The sequence below is a fragment of the Buteo buteo genome, chromosome 10, assembly GCF_964188355.1.
Source record: "Buteo buteo chromosome 10, bButBut1.hap1.1, whole genome shotgun sequence".
Lineage (NCBI taxonomy): Eukaryota > Metazoa > Chordata > Aves > Accipitriformes > Accipitridae > Buteo > Buteo buteo.
In genome coordinates this window covers 13179422-13199943 of record NC_134180.1, presented here as the reverse complement: position 1 = coordinate 13199943, position 20522 = coordinate 13179422, and the positions used below count along the sequence as shown (strand labels likewise).

General features: G+C 40.6%; 1 protein-coding gene across 1 annotated transcript; it reads left to right on the top strand.

Annotated features, from left to right (window-relative positions):
* Positions 1 to 11870: 11870 nt before the first annotated feature.
* On the top strand, positions 11871 to 20058 carry PTGS2 (prostaglandin-endoperoxide synthase 2). The gene is made up of 10 exons (XM_075038709.1): positions 11871 to 12328; positions 12807 to 12923; positions 13035 to 13178; positions 13650 to 13793; positions 14172 to 14353; positions 15189 to 15272; positions 15453 to 15699; positions 16672 to 16958; positions 17109 to 17256; positions 17407 to 20058. Exons 1-10 carry the CDS (start codon positions 12277 to 12279, stop codon positions 17811 to 17813), a joined length of 1812 nt encoding a protein of 603 aa, XP_074894810.1. The 5' UTR covers positions 11871 to 12276; the 3' UTR covers positions 17814 to 20058.
* Positions 20059 to 20522: the final 464 nt, after the last annotated feature.

The following is a 20522-nucleotide window of genomic DNA, read 5'->3' as shown; positions in this document are numbered from 1 at the left end:
CTTCTCACAGTACTGCCTTTATGTCATTTACATTCATTAGTGTTAAAGAGCAGGGGATAAGGAGCCTTGGGCAAGGGGGCTAATCATTCTTACCAGCCAAGTGAAACGACAAAATGTTCTACACATAAATATTTCTCCTCTTTCCTACCCTCTGGAAAGTCTGTAAACATTTCAAAATCCCCAAGAGCTAAGTTACCACACCTAAGAACTACTTTGCGTGAAACGCTCCATATTTAATTGATACGGGCAGGGGCACAAACTATTTCAAATGAGTTCACCGAGAGGAAGTTCACAAGGTCTCGCTTGCCACATCCACACTTCCATTAACAGCCACCCTGAGATGCCCACGGGCCTGACCCAGAATCGCCTGACTTCACTAAGTCCAGGAGATAGGGTGGAGGAGCCTTATGGGAGTTGTGTTTGTGGTTGGAGCGAGCCATGGGGGAGCTACTTGCATAGGAGCTGTGGCCCTTCCCTACAAAAATCAAGTAAAGAGGAAGGACACACACTGCAGAGTGTCAGGCTTTTTTTTTCCAGCAAGAGCTGTAACTTTTAAGGAGCTGCAGGCAAAGAAGAAAAGCTCACCGGCAGCCAGCAGGGAAGGGTAATCCTCATCGTCCCTGCCACCATCTGCTGACCTAGAAATGACCGAAGGCCTATCACAAGATTGTGATAGCCTTTGCAGTGGTCTGGAACAAGTCACTTCAAAGGAACTGGTGGTGGCTCAAAGAAGCAACAACTCCGTGGGGGCACCAGCACAAAATTAGCTCCCCAGACAGAACTCCACAATGGTGAAATACGCCCTGCTATTTCCCTCCAAACCTGGCCTCAAGCCAAAGCTGAGGGCTGACTGGCCCGAGGTCTCTGGTAACTCTCTCCAAAACAATGCCAGGAAAACTGCCATGTGAAATGAAAATGCAAAATAACATGCATTGCCAGAACATGTTGCAAAGCCCTCATTTGCTTAATGAACTACCTGTAGGGAGCACACAGCAAGGCACAGAGTGGCACCAGCACAGAATTTCCACAGCTGGTGGCAACAACTGAACAAGACAAGCTGAAATGTTTTCAGTTGGGTTTGTATGATTTATCTTCTCTTCGCTGAAGGTTAGGAGGAGAAATAAACCCCAAAATATTTTAGAGACCACCTCTGGATAAACAGAAAAATAGTGAAAGAGAGTCATATCAATATTAAACCAAATTTACAATTGCTCCACAAAGAAACACCATGAAAATTCATGATATGGGATGAAATCCTGTGGAGTACAATAATAAAAACTGTTCACAAGATCATATGCATTACTCTTACAAACAGTAATGAGATGCCCAGCTAGACATGAGTTAGTCGTTTAACCTGTGTGCTGACGAATTCAGTATCTGGCACAAATAAACACACATACTTTTCTGAGAAAACATCCTTGCAGGAGGTATTCCCTCATTTTGCTTTTTGTAAAGGGGCGTTCCTACGGTAAAAGGTGCTCTGCAGTGGAGCAGTTTGCTGGGTTCTGGTTCCCTAACATACACAAACAGAAACAATAAGCGTAGGACATTCCGCTCACAGCACATGGGCTGTAACCTATAACACAGCTCAAGCACCAAAAGGAAACGTCAGATGTTTTCCCTGGCAGATAATAAACTAGCTGGGCTGTGGTTCTGATCTCTTACAGCCATCGCAGTGTTTGTATCTCGTTAATTATTTTCTATTTTTATGGTTTTGATCAGTATACATTTTCCCTAATTGAAAATTCTAGGAAAAAAAAATTAAAAACAGCGAGACTTTATTTCCTGATGAGTATCGCAATGGCATTATTTCCCTCGGAGGCTTGCTTTTAAGCCCAGCAAGCCAGCCAGTTTTTTACGCCATTACATAATTGGCCATCTCAAAAAGCATAAAAGCATTTGAACAATTTCTAAATTATTTGCCTTTGCTTAGAGTCATATGTCTTGGCAAGACATAACATGATGTGATGTCTGCTTCACATTCATCTAATTTTCCTTTGAAAAAAGCAGGAGTTTCTCCATATTTTCTCTCTTGAGCTGTACATTTTCTTGGCAGAATCTTCCTGGATTAAAACTCTTGTTGCGACCTGAGTAGTTTAACTCGCAATACTTCTTAAAGTGCCTTCAGTCCCCACTGGTAACCATGAATAATTACAGCAAGTTACTCACTTGCTTGCCTTTTAAGGAAAAGGATCATGGGGAAGAGTTTTTATCTGGTCTCTTAGTCTTTTTCCCTCACCACTAACCAGCTCATTTAATATCATTTCATCCCTTTTATTTCTTAATGTCTTCCTTTTTTTTTTAATTGTAAGAGTATTTTGGAAGTGAGGCAAAGTGACAAGCCATTACAAGAATATTGGAAAACACTCCTGATTTAATTCTGGAAATGGAGATGACTAGAAAGGAGACTTGGGAGTTTGGGTAGCCTGCACTGGGCACAACCTGCTCCAGGAACCTCCCCACCCTGGTGCAAGCTATTACTGTAATTTGTGCAGGCACGGTCCACTGTCCATCCCAAAGGGCTGCCATGGGATCTGTGTCATGGAACATTTTTGTTTGTCTACCACCAGATGACTCCTCCAGCCTCCCAGCTATGAAGAGCCAGAGTCAGTTTTAATGAACTCAACATCTTAATACCAATATTTTAATCCACATCAAGTCCTCAATGAAGAATATACCTTGATGGCATCTTCTTCTGTGGACACTGAGTGAAGGCTCACAACAAGAAGTTGCAGAGTGAAGCTGGCCCCTTCTCAAAGCACTGAATGTTGTTACTTAACAAGCTGGGCTTGATCATACTACAACCCCCAATGGAGTTACTTTAAAAGTAATTTGCTGATCACAGTAAATGCAGCAGCATCACAGCAACCAACACAGCAACCTTTGCAATACTTACAAAGCAGTGTTTCAAAACCGGAGGACAAGCTAAGGACAGTTCACGCTCCCACAGACTTGCACCGAAATAAATCTCCACTGAATGTTACTATACATACTGTGGGTGTATCATGAGATTCTGCTGTTGATCACCAAAGTCCAATCATATACTGAAGATGTAAAAGCCCTAACAGAAAGTCTTACTGCACTGTACGCATAAGCTTTCACAATTATTATTCACATGTGAACCTCACATATAGAAAATTCATTGTGATATATTAGACCTTGATGAAAACTCATCCATAGCTAAGAGAGTGGAAAATCATGATGAGATGTTATACTCATGTACTTAAGATTGTAACAATATCCCAATACTTCTATTAAGCATTGCTTTAAGGACATAAGTTTACAATGAACTGCCTGAGTTAATAAATCCATCTCTGCACTGTCACTGGCAATCACATACCTTTATAGACTGTAAGTGCCCACAGAACTGTATCATTCTGCATAGCCTTGCACATCCAAGCCTTCCAGGAAAAAACTCAGCATCCCATCAGACAAAAGTCTACATTAGAAGAAGTACATAAGCTACACTTAAGCAGTGCGATTTTTTTTTTTAAGTGCTTGATCATAATATTCTGTGACTACAGATGATTTATATATAATTATATATATAGTTATATATGTGGATTATATATATAGTGTATGTAGTTATATATGTGGATAAATGTTTTAAGTGGAGTTAGATTCAATCTTCTGTTCAGTAAACCCTATCATGGTTTGGTTTATGGAGTTTATGCTAAAGTGCTGCTGCTTTTTTCCTCTTTTCTCCTTTGGCAAGTGATTGTATCTGAGATATGATATAGATCTCTGTAACAAAAGACTGGGTTTCAGCTACGTGGCAAAGAAGCGTTTGTATCACATCCTGGGTTCAGCTCTTATATTTAAGCATTTGATGAAAACAAATGCTATGAATTTTGTACCTACAGGATCTGTGGACTTCTCATAGTGACTAAAGGCAGCTCACCTAACAAAACTATGAATTCTTGGAAAACTTCACAAAACCCTGCAGGGTAGAAGTTACTAGATGGAACAACAGGTTTTGCACTGTTGTAAATTGATCTGGTAAGTGCTCTTGTAGAGAAAAATGATCTCTTCTTTGCAGAAATAACATTTACTTTCTGTAAACTGAATGAGAAAAGGGACTGATGAATAAAACTAAATAAACTTCAGTACCCAAACAGGTGTGTTACGTAAAAAAGCATTAGACTGAAACATTTTTCTAATCTGTAAAGCCTACTACAGTGTCCTTTATCCAGGTTAATGTCAGCGTGCTGGAAAGCAATGGAAAATTACAAAGTATGGTCTTTGCTGCATAACAACACATAAGCTTTCAGCTGCACAACAAAAGAGCATGAGACTGGACAAAAGAATTAACTAAAAGTTAAGCAGGAAGTAGTTAAAAGAAAATTCCAGCATCTGCAGTAAGGAACATAATATTTGCAAATCTTCTCTCTATGGATGGATTTTCTGTGGAGGTTTTCCACAGAAAGATGGCCTTTTGATTGTTTTGATACACAATGCTTACTATAAATGGTATAACGGAAGCAATTACCCTAGTATGAGTTACAGCCGTTTTGTGAGATGACAAAAAGCAGATAAAATGTCAGCTGATGCTTCTTTATGTAAGGGAGTTACAAAATCTTATGACGTATTTTTCAGAGCTAACTGTGATCAAATGTCTACATAGGAAATACAAAACATATTGAAGCTGCATGGAGAAAAAAACAGGGGCTTTGCTAAAAAAAGCCCAGAGAACAGAATCACAATGGCAGAGAAGTTCACAGTTTAAGTTCAGTAGCCAATTACCAATAAAGAAAACTTGTTTTTCTACATTCAAGTAACAATGAAAAATATTTTTCATTCTAATAGGTACAGTTCAAATAGGAAGAAAAACCCATAGACGAGTGTATCTAAACCACGTCTCTGAAAAATTATTTGAAATTTAATAAAATTCCATAGATCTGATCCAGACCGTGGCTGCCAAAAACTAATAGCTTATGTTTATGGCCTTTTCCTTTAAATTCACCATAAAAAGAAATTAAAGATCTTGCCACCTAAAAAAAATGGGACAGATTGTAGCTAGGATGAAATTTTCAGAGTCAGCCTCTGCCTCAAACTCAAACTATCATATGGGATAAAAATCTTGTGCTTCATATTCCATTCATCTACACTCCTTGGAAAAAGTTTGTCCTAGAGTGCTTTGAGCTGAGTTTAAGTCATTTAGGGCTTGTTTTTTCAGGAACTAGTCAGGCAGGACTGAATTTGTGACTACCAAGTTTGCAAATGAGGAAAAGAATAATATTGTCTAATACTTTTAATCTGAAAAACAAAACACATGGTTCTGGAAGCCATTCTGCTGAGGCTTCATTCATTAACTTTCATTTAAAATAATGTGAATTCGATGTCTAGTCACCTCTCAAAGCAAAGACCTCAACCTTGCTTTGGATAAGGCAGAGATTCAAATTTCAGCTGTTATTAATGAGCAATTCTTGTGTTCTTTTTCTCTCCAGTTTTGTGACAAATTGATGTTTACCATGTACTAAGAAGTGTGCAGATACCCTACAGCCACATTATAATACAGGTAACTGGCAAAGAATTTGCAAAGCAAACAGGCCTACCTGGGAGAAACCTGGCCATGATGCAGAACGATGAAGTGTGCAGGTGTCTCATTTCACATCTTGTCTCACTGGTTAAATTTGATATAAAGTCACTCTTTTCACCTTAGTTTCACTCCAGCCTTTGACTCTTAACTGAATCTGTCAAGAATGTCAGAGGATTAAACTGATTAAACTCAGAGACATTAATAAAAACAGAAGCATGGAAAGAGTTACCTGAACAGAGTTTACTCCAAGCACATTTTAATGATAGAAACGACAATCTTCCATACTGGAAAGCATCCCCCAAAACTCTGGCTGGCTTCCAAATAAAACACAAGCAGTGGACTTCTGTGCCTTCTTCAGTAGCTGGAGTGCAAAGGCAAGCTTCTTTGAAAAGGGAAAAAAAAAAGGGGAGGACCCAAACTTGCTCAGGTCTTGCCTAAATCAACCATCGCTTTTTATGCTATATGCCTATTTTTTGTACACTTTTTTTTGGATAATTCCAGGAGGAAAAAAAAAAAAAACAACCCAAACTGATTTGGATAATAAGGTATACTCCCATTTTCCTAAGCAATGATCAATGCCCATAGTTACCCATTTAACTGACCTCCCACCTCAACCTCAGGCTCCTTGCCTCCCTGAAACAGGTCTGTGTAGGGAGCCAGAGCCCATGCACAAGTATTTCTTGCCAATCACTGTCCATGGTATTTTTATTGAGTGCAAGGCAGTCCAGTTCCCAGATCTCACATACTCTACATTCATACATATTTCTGACTGGAACAAATTTCTTTTGTCTTCCAGACAACAATACCAAAATTGCAGTAGTCTAGAAACTCCACAAATGAGACACCTTTTTAATCTGATTTTCCTGGAAAAATAAATAAATCTCCCTTGTTTGAAGTCCAGTTAATGGACTATTTCTGTTTCCCAGCAGAACCTAGGGGTGCCAATGAAACCAGGACCCAAATGACTGGACTGCTCCATGAGGACACAGAGTAAAGAGACAGACAACTGGCAGCCCAGTTGCCTGACCAGACAAACCACGGGGTGATTACATAAAAGTTTAAATCAACTACATAACCGAACACTTTTATTAACACATTTCAGATTAGCAGAAGGCAGCAAAAGAAGCTTAAAGACATTGACATCCTCCTAAGGTCCTTAGATATTCAAGAACATTTTCAGAACACGCAGAGCTGTTACCGTATCTTTGTACCCATCAGCCTTGGAGTGTGTTTTCGCTTCAGATGCAATGTATTAAAACTTTCTGTGATAGCAAACCTCAGATTAAGGACATTTTGCAACAAAAGAGCAGAAAAGTACAGACTGAAGAAATAAAACTGGCTCACTTGCCAGGAAATTACTGCACTATTAAACATGACGACGAGATTCCTGCAATCACAAAGGAAGGGAAAGCATTGGAAACATATTAAAAAGGCTGGAGGATAAATTCACTTCTAGTTTAAGTGTAAGCAACCCCAATGATTTCAATAACATTTACTCCTTTGAACTAGCTGATATGAGGAATCCTTCCTTTACCAATGTTCTTTTCACGTAACGCATGGATCCTATCAATCTATTGGCTGGACAATTTTTCAGTTTCCATAGAAAACTGCAAATGCAAACAATGGATATGGAAAAAATCTGTTTTCTTTCAGTCTGTTTTATAAAGTACCTATAAATATTCACTCACATTTCTGTCCATGTGTCACAAACACCACGTTTCCTTTGGAGCAGCTGTGATGGATACATAGACTGCATGTTACACCTCTGAGCCCGTGGTGAACATAAACCTGACAAGGCTCTCATGTGGATCTTCGTAACTATGAATAGAAATATGCCTTTATTTAATACTGTGCATCATCTTCTCACTGTTTTAGAAAAATACTGGGTGCTTACTGGAGATGATCAGCTCACTTTATCAGCACCTCACTGGGGACCACAAGAAGCCTTTACAGTCTCATGCTCTCTCACCAGAATACTCACACCAGCACAGCTCTGGCAGAGCCTTTCTGTTAGTCAACCTTATCTTGGAAGTGGCCAGACACCCCACTATGCAGGTGAAACTTGGCAGAAGTCAAAATCATCCTGGCATCCAGACAGCTACTTGTGTTCTGCTTTGTCTCAACTCCAAAGCGTAGTCTGCAATCAACTCAGCAGTGAGCAGAACTAGTGAGAGGACGTGCCTTTTTTTCCTGGAAAAGCAATCTTCCCAGGGATACTTTAACTCTAAGATATGCAACAAAATCCTTCCTCTTGCTAAGGACACAATTTTAAAAGGCCCACAACTTAAAGGTACAGTATTTTGTTATTTTCACCAAATATGATGCAAAATAAGAATAAACCCACATGCTCTCTAAGAACCTTAAGTTCTTAGACCATATAGAAAGGCAGGACAGCTAGAAAACAACAGACAAGCAAAAATCCATTAAAAACTCTTAATATTTGATTTTTAAACCAATTTGGGGAGGTAATTTATGATTATAAAGTGGCAATATTATAAAAACCTTGTGTTTACTTTTATTTTCCCCCCCCCAGAAAATAATAAATTCTAAATCATCTTGCCTTTCAGTTTAGCACATTTCTCTGACATACACAGCAGCCGGCTTGCAATGAAAGCCCCCGGGACTTATTCCCATGCATCTGATGACAAAGTCATTTTTTTAAATTATTTTTTAACAGCGCAATATAATCTGGTGGTTCAAGTATTTGTTCAATTCCATTTTTTGATAGCTACAATTAGAAATTTTGGAAGAACAAAAATTATTCCAAATGATCCATTTATCTTTTTATATTCAAGTTACTTAAAATTACCAATTTTTTTTCCTGTCTTTTATTTAACAATTTCTAATGACAGCTTAACCTTGCAAAGTTCAGTTACAAAACAGAGCTTTATGTGGCTTGGATTGTAAATTATTATATTAATAGAGCTTATTCTCAAATAGAGTATTATCTCAACAGTAAGAGCAAAAATAAGCTCCACATCATCATTTATCATGTCATAAAATAAGAAACAAACATCCAGCAAAAGAGGGCAGTAATACTCAGTGAATCCTTCTGCATTTGGACACTTTTGGCTTCCTTAAAAGTTGTCAAAAACAGGTCTTGTGGGGTTCTACCTACTATTGGGGCAAAAAAAAAAATTGTATGAGCTTATATTCCACTATGAATAGAATTATGACTTAATTGCCATGTGCAGTTGTTAAAAAACGTCCCAGAATGGCAGAGCCGAATTTCACTTCAGGGGTGCAAATATTCCCTATGAGAATTGAGGAATTTACTAATTTTTCCCACTGAACCATAGCTACAGATAAAATGAATGAAAATAATTGGGGTGGGAGGTGGGTAATGCATTTGCTGGAAACATTTTGTTGCTTTGAAAACTGTGTTTAAAGGCTTTGCATGCCTTGCAAGGAAGGCACGCGATGGGCTTTGCAAATCCTCAATCTCCCTTCCACACAAATGCCATCTCAGAAAAATCATTATTATTAGTACAATAGCATATGCCTTGGATTTTCAGGAGTCAGTGCAAAAATGGAGTAGCACCAGTGCCGGGGGACAACATTTTCCCTTCTGCCATTCCGCCTCCCCTTCCTTCAGTAGCATTACTGAAGCATGTCAGTCCTTATGGACTGCTGTATCTTCTGCCAAAACTGTCCTGAAACCTTGCCTTAGGGAAACAGTAACCTGACCTCAGCAAAGAGGTGTGAATTCGATATATATTCTATATGCAACCTTTTGCATGCAGTTAAACCTAAAGTAGAAAGAGGAACAAACAGCTTTCAGGGAATCACCTCCTCCAGAAATTTCAGCCAGTGTAAAAATGTTGAGGTTGAGGAAGCTACTCTGTTCCACAGGCTGCTTTCAACTGGACCAAAGGGTACTTAAAATAACTATTGCAAAAGTAAAAATAATATTGACTTTTTGCAAAGATCGTTTATATGCTAAAATAATAAAACAAAACAAAACAAAAACAAAAAGCACTTATTAGTTGATGGATAAAATCTCCACCTGGTGGTGAGTCCTGCCACAGCAAACTTTTATTTTTAAGAAACATTCCCGTTACAACATAGAACCAGTTCTTTATGATAGACAATCCCAAAACAACAAGTGGGGAAGGGCAGCCTTCAGAAAAACAGCACTATCATATCTCCCTGATTTTCCATCTTGGAAAGCTGAAGAATCCTTTCAGTTATACTGCAGCTATCAGGCGCACAAGTGACCTTCCCCAACCAAAACCACACTTACAGAGAGCTCACGTTGCACTGAATGTAGGGTAGGGTGGAAGGTGAAGTGTGCTGACTTTTTTTCAGCTGCAAAAAGTGCTGCTTCTCAGGGAGAAGTGCCCTCTGCCAAGGCTGAAGTTCTGCCCTGTTGCTTGCTTTGCACATTGGCTATTTACAATAATTGAAAACTTTAAGCAATATTGTCTACCTGTATCCCCAGGGTCCTCCAAATCAGCATAGTTAGCTTTGTATTGTTATTTTGGGGGTAATTCTCTAGCTCCCCACAATTAGTTCAGTTTTCCCCTTAAAGTTGCTGGTTCTACACCCTAGACACATTTACTGGATTTACATTTTCCGATGCACGGTGTTAAAATGTAACATCTTACTTGCTTAGTATTTTCGGTAAAGTCTTATTATCTAACAGCATCAATAAAAGCTTTGTAAGCAGAAAAAAATCAGTGTAAAATAGACACATAAAATCTACGAAGCCAGATCCTTCATCTACTGCATTGTGCATACCATGCATACCTTTCTATACCCTGTTCCGCTGGACATTACCAGCGCTTCATTATTAGTCAATTTGGCTCATGACACCTTGTAATGCAGAACAAAACATCCCCTTTTCACACTTGATAAGACTGAGCAACAGTTACAAGGCTTGCACGTAGCCACAACCTGCAGTGACCTACAGGAACAGGCTCCCGACAGCCATCTTCTGCTTCAACTGGATGACCAAGGCCAGTAGTTTTTTTACACGTATGTGTGTAAATGTATAAATATATAATATATGCCTTTTCCTATGCCAGAAGAATCACGCGATTATAGACTTTCATGCAACATTCCCTAAAAACATCTAGGATGACCTACTGCTGATGTATACAAATTATTCACTGACCACAATACAATTCTTCTGGGCCAAAAATAAGATTTTGTTTAAAGTGGGCCAAACCCACTTTCTGTGAAGTCACCAATTTGCAATTTAAACACAATCAGCATCGAACCTCAAAAGATATCCTTACTGAAACAGCAATGGATTTTTTTTGGTGTTTAATGCTGACATCAAGGGCGAAAGTGCAAGCAATGGGAAGACCGCAGCAAGTCCCCGGCACCACGCTGTAGAGAATTACACAGCTGCATTACATCCAACTTATTTCATAATACATTTTCCACGCACAATGAAGACTAAAAATAGTAGTAGCGTGTACTGATTAAAAAAAAATAACCTATGACAAAAAGGTAAAGCATCCTCAAATGGCAAAATCTGTGCAGCATGTGAAGGAAATGAGCAAAGATGTGTTTACAAAGCGACTATACAGAGCGGTGGGGGGTATTTTAAAGCAAAAATGCTGGGGAAAAGTCACTGGTCATTTCAAAATAAGACGCCCAATAACGGGATTTGGTCTCATCAGAAACACAAACATGTAGAAATAAAATTAAATACTCTCAGTATTCATTTCTCCCCTCCGTGCACATTCATTTGCAAGATAGGTGCTCTGCAGCGAGCCCCATTTCACGCGTATGGAGAAAGTCCTCCAACCGCTTGTTTAATATCAAAATTACCTCATTAACCATCTACACCCCCCCTTCCCAAGAGCGCCTAATGGCGTGTCAGATGCAGGGGGAACCCAAACGCCAGTAGGACACTGACGGTAGGTGCCCGTGTAATGTCTTCTGCCGGGTGAGTTTCCACCGCACTTTTCAGTCAGGAACGGGCGTTTCCTCCCGCGGGCGCGGGGCGACGCGGGCGGCAGAGCCCCACCGCGGGCAGGTGCGATAACAAGCTGCATTTTTAAAACATGACTCGGAAAAGGGACGATCGGGGGTGCGGGGAGATTTCGGCACCTCTTTGGGCGCCAGGCACCCGAGCCGCTCGGCACAAGGCGAGCCGCCGGGAAGCGCCGTGGAACCCGAGGCAGGCTCCCCGCCGCCCTGCCCTGAGGAGACGCCGGCGCGCCCCGCGTGGGATAGGGCGAGGCCGGGTGCTGAGGGGCCGCCTCCGCGAAAGCGCCTCCTCCTGCTCCGCTTCGCCGAGGCAGCCGGGGACTCCAAGGGACGGGGGGCCTCAGCAGCCCACCCCCAGGCGGGTGCTCCCCTCAGCGCCCGCCCCCCAGCGCTCCCGGCTGGAAGAACCGCGGCCCGCCGCGGCGGAGGCTCGGCTGCGGTAGGACGGCGGCATGGCCGCCGCCTCACGGCCGCCGCCACCTCAGCGCCCCCCGCCGCAGCGTGACGGCAGGCGGGGGCGGGCGGAGGGCCCCGGCCCGCGGCAGGTGGGAGCGGGCAGCGGCGGCGGGGCGGGACGGCGCGCAGCGGCGCGAAATCCCCCATTTCGTGATAGTTTCCGGCGGGCGGGCGGAAAGGGGGTGACTCATTCGCGGCGCCAGGGATAAATAGGCGGGCGCCTACCTGGGAGCGGCACTGGGTTCTCGGCGTCGAGCACCCGCAGAGCCTGAGCCGCAGCGAGAGCCCCGCCACAGCCACAGCCACAGCCACAGCCACAGCCACAGCCCCGCCGGGACATGCTTCTGCCCTGCGCTCTGGTGGCCGCTCTCCTGGCTGCTGGCCACGCAGGTGAGTCCCGTCTCGTCCCGTACCCTCCCCTCCCGGGGGCAGGAGCGGGTCCGGCCGCGGGTGGATGGTGCTTCAGACCATGGATGGGGATTTCTTTTCTGTTCTTTTGAGCTGTGGAATGGATTCATTTTATTATTCTTTTTTTTAATGTTCTGTATGGTCTCCTGTGATTTCTGGAATACTTGATGTGTGGTAGAAAGGATGTCAGGCCTCCCTTAGCCTGTGTGAGATAATCCAGCCCTCCTGAGGAGGTCCGTTGCTGTCAGGAAATGCAGACAAAGTCCTGTGCTTTTGTTAATAACTATTACCTGTTGTAGACCAAAGGCTAGCGTGAATAGATGCTCACTCTCTGTTGTCTTCCTGATAAGCATTAGACTTCAGGGTATTGCTTACCGAAGTTTGAAGAGTTAGCTTAGCAAGATGAGAATACCAGTGTAGCCGTATAAGATGCTAATCGGAGCATTTGGTTTCATTCTAGCCAACCCTTGCTGTTCAAACCCCTGTCAGAACAGAGGAGTATGCATGACAACAGGATTTGATCAGTATGAATGTGACTGTACGCGGACAGGATATTATGGAGAAAACTGTACAACACGTAAGTATCTTAAGTCTCTTTCCATGGAAGCGAAATTTGAGAATTAAATTCCAGGATTGTAGATTATTCTCAATAGCTAAATTACAATAATCTTTCCATTGATGTTCACAGCGGAGCTTTTCACATGGCTGAGGCTGACATTGAAACCTTCACCGAATACTGTCCACTACATCCTCACCCACTTTGAAGCAGCCTGGAGTATCATCAACAATATTCCCTTCTTACGAGATGCTATTATGAGATATGTATTAACGTGTAAGTAAGACTTCTCTCATCTAGTCCTCTTGACTGGCAGAAGGTGCTTGTAGGACTCTAGAATATTGTACTTGATTGGTCCGTATATAAACTTAGCAATCTAAAATGCACTAAGGTAAAAACACTCTAGCCAAAATTTAAGATTTCTGCATGATACGGACTTGTATGAAACATGCTTTGAAATGGAAATGCATTTTGCTTTGATCTCTAGTAGAATCCATGATTTTGCTAGCATAACCTTTGCACCAAATTGCTCATGTTAATAGTTGGATCCAGCTGATAATCCAGGACCCAATCCTGTTAAATGGGATTACATTTACTGAATAACATCAGTAGCTAATATATGTGGAATTTGTCAATGCAACTGCTGCCAAAATACATGGAAAAGATCTGACCTTGTGATTTATTTTTTTGAGACTAAAATGTACAGTTAAAAAAAAAATTAAAATCAAATACTTCTTTCCTTTTCAGCAAGATCACACTTGATTGACAGCCCACCAACTTACAATAGTGATTATAGTTACAAAAGCTGGGAAGCTTATTCCAATCTTTCCTATTATACAAGAAGCCTTCCACCAGTAGGACTTGACTGTCCAACACCGATGGGTGTTAAAGGTAAGGAATAAACCAGATGCATAATGCTCACTTCTAGGAATTTCTACTTGTCTTCTCAGAAGATACCATGAGACCTGCTTGTCTATAACCTGTTTTCGGTGTAGTTAACTTGAATAGCCATGTTTTCAATACACTGTGTAAAGACCGAGAAGACAAGTATGCTGGTTCTTGTTATTGAGTTACATGCTTAAAAGGGAATTTGTAAGTTTCGAATAAAATCAAGAAAGTGAGCATAGAAAAGCAGATAATTCCCTTTATTTGTATGCTGCTATCCTTCAGTAATACATTGAAAGTCTTAAGCCTTTGTGTTGTTAGGATCGAAATTAAGTATTGCATAAACATAGTTGTCTTGAGTATCTTGCTGTTTTTCTCTCACAGGTAAGAAGGAGCTCCCAGATTCCAAGCTGATTGTGGAGAAGTTTTTGCTAAGGAAAAAATTTATTCCTGACCCACAAGGCACAAATGTGATGTTCACATTCTTTGCCCAACACTTCACTCATCAGTTCTTTAAGACGGACCACAAGAAAGGACCTGGCTTCACCAAAGCTCTCGGCCATGGGGTATGATCATAGGTCTAACTTGAACACAGCACTTAGTTCTTAGGAGCTACTGAGCAGCTAGAATGGTATCTTACAGGTTGTCAGGGTATGCAAACACTGGTGCACATACGGTACAAGGCTGTTTGCCACAAACTGATGGGCTTACCCCTTCTGTATCTTCTCCTTAGGCAAAATTCTAGCATTTGATAGCATCTCTGCCTGGGTCAGAACTGCTTGTGCAAGGCACGTGGTTCTATTTAAAATACCTGCACAGTGATCTCTGACTTGTTTTATTATTACCAAGACTCTGCTTTCACTTAAAGCATGTTAGATCTAGTGAGTATCCAGAACTTCTCTGGACTCTTCATGTCAGTTGCAAAGAGCTGTATCCAGCACTGTAAAGTATCTTGTGGGCTGCTAATTGAAGAGACTTAGTTTAAAAAGAACTTCAAAAGCAGACTTGGATTTAGTATCTTTATCTACAAAACAGGCAGCCTTTGGACAAAGGTCTTCAATATAAGTGTGATGTGTATGTCTAAAACAAAGCTATAAAATATGCGTGTATATACGAAGAGCTGTCTGCGTAATAGAAAGCTGCTGAAACTTTAAATAGAGTCCTTTTAAATTGCCAGTCAATTTAACAACTTGCTCTCCTGCAGAGATGGCTTCAGTTGCCAGGAAATAGTTTGGCTTCATCTTAAATATCAGTGTGTGATACTTACAAGGTAATAATAACAACATTAAAAAGTAAACATCTAAGGGATGAACTCCTGTTGCCATCCATAGAAGTGGGACATATCCTAAAATAGCAAAAAATGTGGGTTGGCTTCATGTTCCAAATGCTTTTATTTTATAGGTTGACTTGAACCATATTTACGGAGAGACTTTGGAGAGACAACTTAAACTGAGACTTCTAAAGGATGGAAAGCTAAAATACCAGGTATGTCTTATCTCAAAGCTCCTGCCTTCTTATTGGATGACACATACTTACTAAAACTAGTGCTCTGTGCGTGGTGTAGTTGATCTAAAGTGTAAGCCTAAAGTCAGACACAGTCAATATAGCTTAACTCATAAGCATCATAGCTTACAACTCTTTGTTCTTTCTCCCTCCCCCTTGCAGATGATTGATGGAGAAATGTATCCACCAACAGTGAAGGACACTCAGGCAGATATGATCTACCCTCCTCATGTACCTGAACACCTGCAGTTTTCTGTTGGGCAGGAGGTGTTCGGTTTGGTCCCAGGCTTGATGATGTATGCTACAATATGGCTGAGGGAACACAACCGGGTCTGTGACATCCTGAAACAGGAGCATCCAGAGTGGGATGATGAGCAGCTGTTCCAAACTAGTAGGCTCATATTGATAGGTGAGTGTCACTCCTACTATGTGCAACTCTAACCTTCTCGTGAGCTTGACACTTCTACCCGTTATCTACTGCAACTGCAGTAGGTGTAGTAAGAGGGAAAGCTGTTACTTAAGTTGGTGTGTGAGGGCACTTATCTGAGCCTTCATGACCTGTCACTGGGATTGTATTGAGATACAGCTTCCTCCCAGCTATGTTAAAGGCAGAACTGAAGAAAACTGAGCTAAGTGATACTTAATTCCCTTATCTAAGGGAAACAGAACTGAAAGCAATGAAAAGGCAGGAAGCCAAGGTTCATCTCTCAGAGAGAAAGCATGTGAGGCAAGATGACTTCAGACTCTCGGATCTTGTGGGTTTTTTTGTGGGTTTTTTCTCCTTGGGTTGGGTCAGTTCAGGTATGTTTTAAAAGAAAGGCTGTGATTAAGTCTAAAGTTCAGGAAGTTATATAAAACATAATTCTAAATACTTCTGCCTAATGGTCTGTTCATTTTGTCTTATGTAAATGGTGATGTACGCTAAGCTTGAAAAGACCTTGCCCAAACTGACTGAAACAGTAAACCAAGACAATTGTATTAAGCAGCTCAGAAGCTGCGAGTTGCTTTCAGATACTAACTTTCTTCATTATCCCCTCCCTTTATCCTAAAGAGTATGGTATAGCTGCACACAATGTAGATACTCATGTGTGCTGTTCTGTGGTACATAGAAGGAAGCATATCTTGGAGTGGGGGAGGAGCAGGCTACTTTACCACAGCCAAAAACTCTTGGTATCTTAAGTAGTGTTCCACCCCTTAGTCACATCAAATACATCAATTATTTTCTAGAAAAGATTACAGAATGGTGAAGTGTTTGTTATCCTGATCACTACAGTATTTTTTTAGAACGGTTCAGAAATGATGTTTTCTCTCAGCAGAGTAACCACCTAAAGCTTCTCAGGGAACCAGTACCAATATTGTCTTCTGTTTCTTTGACCAATAGGCGAGACAATCAAGATAGTTATTGAGGACTATGTGCAGCACTTGAGTGGCTACCACTTCAAACTCAAGTTCGATCCTGAGCTGCTGTTCAGCCAGCGATTTCAATACCAGAACAGAATTGCAGCTGAATTCAATACTCTTTACCACTGGCACCCACTTCTGCCTGACACTTTCCAGATACATGACCAGGAGTACACTTTCCAGCAGTTCCTCTACAACAACTCTATAATGCTGGAACATGGCCTTTCCCATATGGTGAAGTCTTTCTCCAAGCAAAGTGCTGGCAGGGTAGGTACTTTCTCAAGTTGCTAGTGAACCAACAGAGACATAAACTGTGGGTAGAATAAAGCTATCCAAAACTAATCATATACCATAAAGTTACAACTTCCTCATGACTCTTATTGAGAGATCTTACTACTTTTCATCTCTATTAAATAGGTCGCTGGTGGGAAAAACGTTCCTGCTGCAGTACAGAAAGTAGCAAAGGCTTCAATTGACCAAAGCAGACAAATGAGATACCAGTCCTTGAATGAATACAGGAAACGCTTCATGTTGAAACCATTCAAATCATTTGAAGAACTTACAGGTAACAGTTTTCATCCTTTCTGACAAACAAGGGCCTTTTTATTAAAATGGCTGACAGAGTCCTGCAGTGCTATCACTGAACTTGAACAAGATAGTCTTGCAATGAAAATAGGATTTTTTTACTTATGGTTTTTCTCATCAATAATTACAGGAGAAAAAGAAATGGCAGCTGAACTGGAAGAGCTTTATGGCGACATTGATGCTATGGAGCTGTACCCAGGCCTTCTCGTAGAAAAGCCACGACCAGGTGCCATCTTTGGTGAAACAATGGTGGAGATTGGAGCACCGTTCTCTCTGAAAGGACTGATGGGAAATGCTATCTGCTCCCCTGAGTACTGGAAGCCTAGCACCTTTGGTGGAAAAGTGGGCTTTGAAATAATCAATACTGCCTCCTTACAGAAGCTCATCTGCAACAACGTGAAAGGCTGTCCTTTCACTGCTTTCCACATCTTAAATCCAGAACCCACAGAGGCAACTATTAATGTTAGTACCTCAAAAACAGCAATGGAAGATATCAACCCCACACTACTACTGAAAGAGCGATCTGCTGAGTTGTAAAAATCCATCTATTTATTTAACTATATAATTTATTCTATTTATGGCTTAAAGTGTTTAAAAACAAAAAAACTTGAGCATCTTCTTTTGTGGGGGTTGCCCTAGATTCCTTACTCAGGTAAGGCTTCCATTTACAAAAGGGATTTTCTGTGTTGGAGCTCTACAGTGGTGAATCCCTTGTTTAAAATCTTCTGTAACAGAACTATGTATTCCAAAGTGGACAGAGGTTCCAACTTTTTTTATGTTGTTTTAATACTTGACAAAGGGTGTTGGTGGGTTTTTGTCTTTTCACTTGATAGGTCACATAACACTACAAAATCAGTTATTGCCTCAGCAACTTCTTAAACTTGAAAGCAGACCATTGAACTAAAAGTAGAAGAAAAATTTGACTTAATGAAAACTGCCAGAAAAGATTATGAATTCAGTATGAGCACTCCAAGATTAACAGAAAGTACATATACTTGAGACTCACTTATTTATGTTAAGTCAGAAAATGCATTGCATTTATTGTTGATACTACCTCTCCCTTATTGCAAATAAGGCACTTTGTATAGTAACTTATATGTTTATTTTTATGTGTAAATCTACTTTCATGTGGCATTACACTTTTTTTTTTAATTTAATTATTTTAAAGAAAATAGAATGTCTCTTGGATCCTACTTGTTCTTGAAGCATATGTTGCAGAAGTATTATTTGTGTAAGAGGATGATAAGGTACTGAGCTTAGAAATAACTGACTCTCAGGCTGCAATACAAGGCTGCTTGTATTTTGATACAGGTGTTTTATTGTGCAAGTTTGGGGAGGTCTTTAACTTAGTCCAAAGTATTGGTATTCTTTTCATAGCTGTAGTTCTCTGGTCTAATTGATTATATAACTTTAATCTCTGTCTTTTTAAGAACAAATGGGCGGTATAGCTTTAGTTAAGGATGTGACTGTAGTATAGCTTTGTGTACCCAAAACAGATGTTATTGGGGGATAGTGAAAACTGAGAAGCTGTGTAAACATATACAGCAGAGAAACAAATACAGAATGGATCTAGCAAAACATCAAGGCACCAAGACTTGAAGGTAGCTTATGTCTATGTATGCAAGCCATACTTGTGATTTAGTTCTATTTATTGCGGGGAGGAGGGATAATGTTTTGTTTATAACTTATAAACAGAGGCATTTTGAGTAAGTGGCTTAAGCTTAATTAAAACTGGCTAACTAGCACAAAATCTCCTAGACGTATTTGTCCTGATCAGTGCTAAAATATCTAGTCTCATCTGGGCACATAAGAAGTTACACAGGATCTTGTACCAGTACTTTAAACTTTGCATACAAGGGTATCTTTTTTTAATTTCTAGAGAGGAAATGTAGAAGATGATCTTCCCATAAAAACAGCTGGGGAACTATAGGTAAAAAGAAAGTCACTTCAGACGGGAATAGAGCAGCAACCTGATACTCTGTGTCCCTGCCCAAAATTCCTTGACTACTTGTGGAAAAGGACTTGAGTTTTCTATTTCATCTGAATCTCTCAAACATCTGTAGAGGCTCGTGCATTGTAACAGCTATGGCAGTGGTATAGTTTGACTGTGACTTCTTTTTCTCTTGATTTGTTTAGAGATGTCAATTACCTTATGCTGTGTAAGTTTGTAATTGTTAGTGTGAATAGCTGAATCAAGATCTCATCTAGTGATCAATGCCAGTGATTGATTTGAGGTGGTCTTTGGCATGAATGCTTCGGGATAAAGAAGGGCATTTGTTTTCCTTTTTCTATTCAAAACATGAAGAACGGAAATACTTCAGTAACCTTGTACTGTATATGATAATAAGTGAAAACTGCTTGGACACTTGTTAAACATGTAATTGTCATTCAGATCCATCTTTGGAACGCACTTCTTCAGAGCACCCTTCTGCCATTAACAAGGAAAAGTGTTTGGCTTAGAGTCAAAGGGAGACAAGTCTAGACAGATCTAGTTATTTTGGGGTAGGTAAAGAGGAATTCCTCAGACCATGTCATTTGAGTTGAGTTATAAGCCACTTCAGAAAGGAATCCTGTTCACTCTGCATTTTGTACTCTGCAGCCACATTTCAACAGTCACTTACCTGTTACCCAACCTGCTGGGTTTGGCTGGGTTCAAGTTGCTCATGATAAATGTGTATGTTTGAGATTATTTATTTAAAATTCTGTGAATTGTTTTTCACTTTATTTTTGTAGGACAAGAATGTTTTTAAAATGCAGTTGTTTATATAAATAAATTGAAAATATTACCTGTGTGGACTCATTTGTTTGTGATTTCCTTTAGCAATTTCTAGTATGAAACACTTCTTTCATCTGCTTGGCCGCTTAAGATTAGAGATTTCCAGGTAATTACTAACAGTGTTAAATTCTCTCACATATCAGACCCAAGATGCCTGTAACTTCAGTCATCCAAATATGGTTATTTTTTTCCCCTTTAGTCACTGGCGAAAAGGGATCTTGCTATGACACCCCTAGAGAAGCCAGCTGCTGTTCATCATAGTAAAGATGTCAGCAGTGCTATCCCCTAAGTACCCAGGTGCTTTAGAGGGGAAGTACAACACTGGAGTTGCACACCACCACATTGGTGCAACCAACCTCCCTTCGTGGCTCTTGAGTGCTCAGACTTTCCCAAGCAAGAACAGTCCATAGGTGTTTCTCTTCAAGCTTAGCATACTCCAGAAGGGGAAACTGCTTTGGGATACAAGCAAC

Coding starts and splice junctions, on each gene's coding strand:
- PTGS2 (XM_075038709.1), top strand. CDS start 12,277: ATGCTTCTGCCCTGCGCTCTGGTGGCCGCTCTCCTGGCTGCTGGCCAC. Junction 15,273..15,452: donor ATGGAAAGCTAAAATACCAG/GTATGTCTTATC, acceptor TCCCCCTTGCAG/ATGATTGATGGAGAAATGTA. Junction 15,700..16,671: donor TAGTAGGCTCATATTGATAG/GTGAGTGTCACT, acceptor TTTGACCAATAG/GCGAGACAATCAAGATAGTT.